Source organism: Electrona antarctica (assembly GCF_951216825.1).
Source record: "Electrona antarctica genome assembly, chromosome: 5".
Classification (NCBI taxonomy): Eukaryota; Metazoa; Chordata; class Actinopteri; order Myctophiformes; family Myctophidae; genus Electrona; species Electrona antarctica.
In genome coordinates, this window is record NC_136810.1 from 5599211 (window position 1) to 5605210 (window position 6000).

The 6000-nt window shown below is 46.3% G+C and overlaps 1 protein-coding gene across 3 annotated transcripts in view; it reads right to left on the reverse strand.

Moving 5' to 3' along the window:
* Positions 1 to 6000, reverse strand: part of LOC306923648 (neural-cadherin-like) — a 424677-nt gene that overhangs the window by 242339 nt on the left and 176338 nt on the right. For all 3 annotated transcript variants that reach the window (XM_079501857.1, XM_079501859.1, XM_079501858.1), the window contains exon 7: positions 5213 to 5355. In XM_079501857.1, the coding sequence (XP_079357983.1) occupies positions 5213 to 5355 (143 nt within the window). The remainder of the gene's footprint in view (positions 1 to 5212; positions 5356 to 6000) is intronic.

Genomic DNA, 6000 nt, shown 5'->3' on the forward strand with positions numbered 1-6000 from the left:
GAGCAAGAGTGAGCGAGCGAGCGAGAGAGAGCGAGAGCGAGAGCGAGAGCGAGAGCGAGTGTGTGTGTGTGTGTGTGTGTGTGTGTGTGTGTGTGTGTGTGTGTGTGTGTGTGTGTGTGTGTGTGTGTGCGTGCGTGCGTTCATATATTGTTTCCATTGTATTATTATCCTGTCTGTGTGTGAACTCCAGCAATTATAGCATTTGTCTACTATTTTTATTTTTATTTCCTGAGTTGATGTTTGAAAACACATACTGTAGTGTCCATTTGTTTGTCTTATTGCTTTCTGTATGTCTCTGTCTATTCTTGTTCATGAAAAATGAATAAGATTTAAGTTGAAATAGAAGTTATCCAGGCTCAGCCCATTAGTTGCCACTCCCCCCTCGCTGTGTCTTTTTGCACATGAGATTGAGATTAAAGGCTCCTTTTCCTGTCAACAATACAGAACATCAGAGGCTGCGGGACGAGCAAGAAGCAGCCTGTGATGTACAGTACAGTACAGTAGGGGAAGTACAGTACAGTACAGTACAGTACAGTACAGTACAGTACAGTACAGTACAGTACAGTACAGTACAGTACAGTACAGTACAGTACAGTACAGTACAGTACAGTAGGGGAAGCCCACCTAGGCAAGAGAACACGCAAGTGTTTGTTTCATTACCCAGTTGTCTTCCTATTCATCACTTTCAGTGACCTTGATTAACCCATTTTGGGCGGGAAGTCGGGAACCCCTTTTTGGTTTTTGGTTTAAGCATTATGTTATGCTTTAGTTGTTGAAAAATAGCAGATCTACAAGCTACTTGTAGGTCTGCTATTTTTGAAAAATCGTGAAAATGTGGCGCAAATCTTTAAATATATATTCTTTCAGAGCCAATGTTTTTAACTCAAATCTTTGCTTCTGGGTGGGTGTTCCAGGAAAACAACATATTTTCAGATGGGGGGTCTGCGGCCAAATACAGATAATTCTGGGGGTCCTTGACATAAAAAAGGTTGAGTACCACTGACACAAAAACATAGGTTTTTCAAAAAAAATGTCATGATTTAGATTAGAAGACATTTATAAAATCGATGATAGGTCAAAATGGGTTAAAGACTACCCAGCTTGCAACACCCAGACGTGATCACCTGACATCCCATCTCACTTGTGATCTCGGCCGCTCGCAGAGAGGAGGGGAGATTGCAGGGGCCCCTTGGCTCCCTATATAATGACAAAGCGTGAGAAAGACAACGCAGTGCCGACGTGCTGCAAATAAGCTGGGCACAGGGAAGTGTATGACGCAGCTTAAATGTCAACCTTGTTTACAAATGCGACACCAACTGTAGCGGGTTTACTCAATGAGCCAGCGTTCTTCCTAGGAACTGGGGAGCCATACGGCGGCTTCTTCCACGCACCCGCCGGGGGATAATAGCCCGCAGCGTTCTCATGCGGCGCGGATACACAAATGTTGAACTACACAAAAAAACAGGGGGACGGGCGGTGCCTTTATGCAGACTGTAGATTGACAGGTGGTGCCTTTATGCAGACTGTAGATTGACAGGTGGTGCCTTTATGCAGACTGTAGATTGACGGGCGGTGCCTTTATGCAGACTGTAGATTGACAGGTGGTGCCTTTATGCAGACTGTAGATTGACAGGTGGTGCCTTTATGCAGACTGTAGATTGACAGGCGGTGCCTTTATGCAGACTGTAGATTGACAGGTGGTGCCTTTATGCAGACTGTAGATTGACAGGTGGTGCCTTTATGCAGACTGTAGATTGACGGGTGGTGCCTTTATGCAGACTGTAGATTGACAGGTGGTGCCTTTATGCAGACTGTAGATTGACAGGTGGTGCCTTTATGCAGACTGTAGATTGACAGGTGGTGCCTTTATGCAGACTGTAGATTGACAGGTGGTGCCTTTATGCAGACTGTAGATTGACAGGTGGTGCCTTTATGCAGACTGTAGATTGACAGGTGGTGCCTTTATGCAGACTGTAGATTGACGGGTGGTGCCTTTATGCAGACTGTAGATTGACGGGTGGTGCCTTTATGCAGACTGTAGATTGACGGGTGGTGCCTTTATGCAGACTGTAGATTGACGGGTGGTGCCTTTATGCAGACTGTAGATTGACGGGTGGTGCCTTTATGCAGACTGTAGATTGACGGGTGGTGCCTTTATGCAGACTGTAGATTGACGGGTGGTGCCTTTATGCAGACTGTAGATTGACGGGTGGTGCCTTTATGCAGACTGTAGATTGACGGGTGGTGCCTTTATGCAGACTGTAGATTGACAGGTGGTGCCTTTATGCAGACTGTAGATTGACAGGTGGTGCCTTTATGCAGACTGTAGATTGACAGGTGGTGCCTTTATGCAGACTGTAGATTGACAGGTGGTGCCTTTATGCAGACTGTAGATTGACAGGTGGTGCCTTTATGCAGACTGTAGATTGACAGGTGGTTCCTGTATACTGTTGATGCTGAGCGATGATAGAGCAGCTCTTTGTGAAATTGAATTGAAAGGCTTGGTTGACAAATGTCATCATATGTAGCACCTGACAACATTTCTTGCCGGTTTCAGATCAAAGGCTGAATAAGAAAAGATAAACCGTGAAGACAACAAACAAACAAACCGAACAGAGGAAGCTCAGAGGAACATTCATCTCTGTAAATGGCAAAACAACAAAATAAAAATTATAATAAAATACAAATATATGAGGGGGGGGGGGGGGGGCACGCACGCACGCACGCACGCACGCACGCACACAACCTCTCTTTTCCCCATCCCGTGCCTCAGTGCGTGTTTGAGTCATGAGTCAAACACGGACGGGAAGCTTTGCGAGCTTGTAAACCGGCGGCTAGTTTCTCCACACAACACCGCTGGATGATGGAGCAAAAATAATAAGCTTCACTCTATATTACGCGTGTACTGTGTGTGTGTGTGTGTGTGTGTGTGTGTGTGTGTGTGTGTGTGTGTGTGTGTGTGTGTGTGTGTGTGTGTGTGTGTGTGTTGGGGGGGGGGGGGGGGGTGAACAGAGAGACATCACAGTCATGATGTCACACCAAAACATCAACACAAATAACCAAATGAACACCAATGACACACCAGTACACTTAAGGTCCACCGTCCGACAACATAATATCGCAGGTCGCAACGCATATACTGCATCTCATATTCAAACTAGAAAAAGTGCCCTTCTGGGCACAGGTCTCCACCAGGAGGATAGGAGTGTGTGTGTGATGTTTGGCAAAATGTTTAGGAGCAATATAAACGTGTGTGTGTGTGTGTGTGTGTGTGTGTGTGTGTGTGTGTGTGTGTGTGTGTGTGTGTGTGTGTGTGTGTGTGTGTGTGTGTGTGTGACACGGCTTGGCCTGTTGTAGCGCCACCATGAGGCTGATTTGAAAACTGTCAAGTGGCATTTCTTCCTCAGCCTAGTGGGAATATGCATGCACCGCAATCGGACGCTGCGTTGAGTAGTTGCGGCGATTTGTACAAAACGGGTACAAAGCGGGCTACTCCTGAAAAGTTTAGAAGCCAATCGTAGGCAATGAAGGTGGATTATGAGAAATCAAACAAACCCGTCTTGATCACATGACTATGGAGAGCATGTTTACCGATTTGCGTGAAATTTGGATAACATCTGAAGGAGTAATATTAGAAAATGTGTTTTACATATGTCGGCCTCCTGAGACAATTATTACACATAAAATCAGATCTGTCTGAAGTGAGTGGTGCAACAGCGCCCCCTGGGACACAGCCAGGGACGGACATTGCTGTTCCTTGGAGTGGCTGCACCACTCAAAAACTATAGGCTAGGCCTGGGCCGTGGCTCAGCGGTCCAGGCAACTTGGCTGGCAATCCAGTCTGGCAGTGTGCCGCGGGTTCGACTCCCGATCCCGACGGCCTTTACTGCATGTCACCCCCCCATCTCTCTTCCCATTTCCTGTCAGCCTACTGTCTGTCCCTCCATAAAAAATATAAAAATAAAAGGCGAAAGCCACAAAAAAAAGGAAAAAAAAAAGAAAACTATAGGCTAATATTCCCGTCACACCCAGGTGCGTCCAGGGAAATCAACATAGCAATATTCAGATTCACTACTGAAACCTCATTTTAACAACTTCAACAAATCATTCAGATTTAGCTGTTTCTATATCAACAAGGTGAGAAATACATATTGCTGTATAAGTCTTTAAGTCTGGTTGTGGCCCCAAGCACTGCAACGTGGCCCACTGTGGTCCTATTTAAATTACGGATTTTAATATCACTCTAAGTTTGTGCTACCAGCCATTTGTGTGGCTTGGATTCCTCCAACACTCAAGGTAAACTCATACAAGATAATCAGGGCGAATTTAGGTCGGTATGAGAAAACGACAAAACATATGCAAATCCCGCACCTACTAGGCTGGGTGCTGCAGGATCAAAGGTTCAACACGTAGTGAAAATAAATGAAATCTGCGCACCAGTATAATATACCCCCGTTGGCAGACATTATCTGGTAACATTTGGAGCCACAAGGCTCTGCCTCAGACGTGGGTGGAACATCCACCGTTCTCCGTTCTAGCCTATAGTAGCCTGACCTGAGAATGCAAGGTTTAGTTTGTCTGGAATGTCTGTCTATTAGAGTGAATGGAATGCCTGACTGGAGAAGAAACAACCTATTCTGGTTGCAAACATGTTGGTGAAAATAGCTACAGTACAAGCCCACAACGCAAGCTGGTTTTGGATATTTGATTAATCGCGGGGAAAAGAAAGGGGCATAGTATAGAGCCCTGGGGGACTCCTGTCAACAAAACGTATAGGGTTTATCCTCTGGGACGGCCATCTGAGCCCTGAATAAAAAGTATTTTAAAACTAAATGGCAGATGCCAGACCCAGGTAGCCTGGATCCAGCCCAAAGACCCCGCCCACTCTCTGAGTGGACTGCGTCTCTTCGTCTGGTGTTGCGCTGTGAACCTATAATTTCTTCGGTACAAAAATGTATTATCCAATGAGAATCGGTGGTGGGGGTGGGTCTAATGAACAACCAATGAGCGCCGAGTCCCGTTTTCAGCGTCATCACGCAGCGCAACACACAGAGGAAGGAGGGAAAAACAACACCAATGGCTACTGGTTGAGTGAAATTCTAATCCCCTCCCCCTTGAAAAGGAGAAAATGTCAGACTGAAGCTTCAAGAAAGCTACAGTCTGATAATCAGGCTAAGACCCAGGAGGAGAAGCAGTGTTTATGAAGTATCACCTTTCTGGCTGTCGATGATAAAGTTTCCCTCTTCATTTCCCGCTGTTATTGTGTAGATAATCCCATCGCCATCCGGGTCCTTAGCAAGTACGGTGGCAACCAGGGTGTTGGGGCCAGCGTCCTCAGAAACAAATGTCCGATATCTGGAAAGAGCCAATATACGATTGTTATCTTTCAAAAACACACACAAACACAGACACACGTGCACGCACACACGTGCACACATACCAAAACAAGGAACTGCATCAATCGCGCCGTTCAAAGCATGAGCACGCCGATTAGACTTATGACTGTGTCTTTGCCTGTCACCGTGATTTAAGCTGTCCTCTTAGCCGGCCAGGCCAAAGACAAACGATAATGTCTGCTGCAGGGGTGTTGAAGTCATCGAACTAACGCTTCTTCTGCAGACAGCGGCCCACTCTGGACCGTTTGATCCACTGCCTTTTAAAATGTCTACAGTGATTTGCACACCGCATGGTATCGAGGCACCCAGCGAGTCACAAGAGACTAATATACCACAAGTGGGGCGTGTGTGTGTATGTGTGTGTGTGTGTGTGTGTGTGTGTGTGTGTGTGTGTGTGTGTGTGTTGCGTGGTACAAAGGACCGAAGGCGGAACTCCTCCGTGACTAAAAGAGGACAGAAAGATGAAAGAAAACGGCGAAACATCTGGGAAAAAGAACGAGACAAGATGAATATGGGTGATGTGGAAAGAAAAGCGTGGCACTGAAACTGACAGTAACTGTGATGTGGGAGTGTGTGCGTGTGTGCGTGCGTGTGTGCGTGCGTG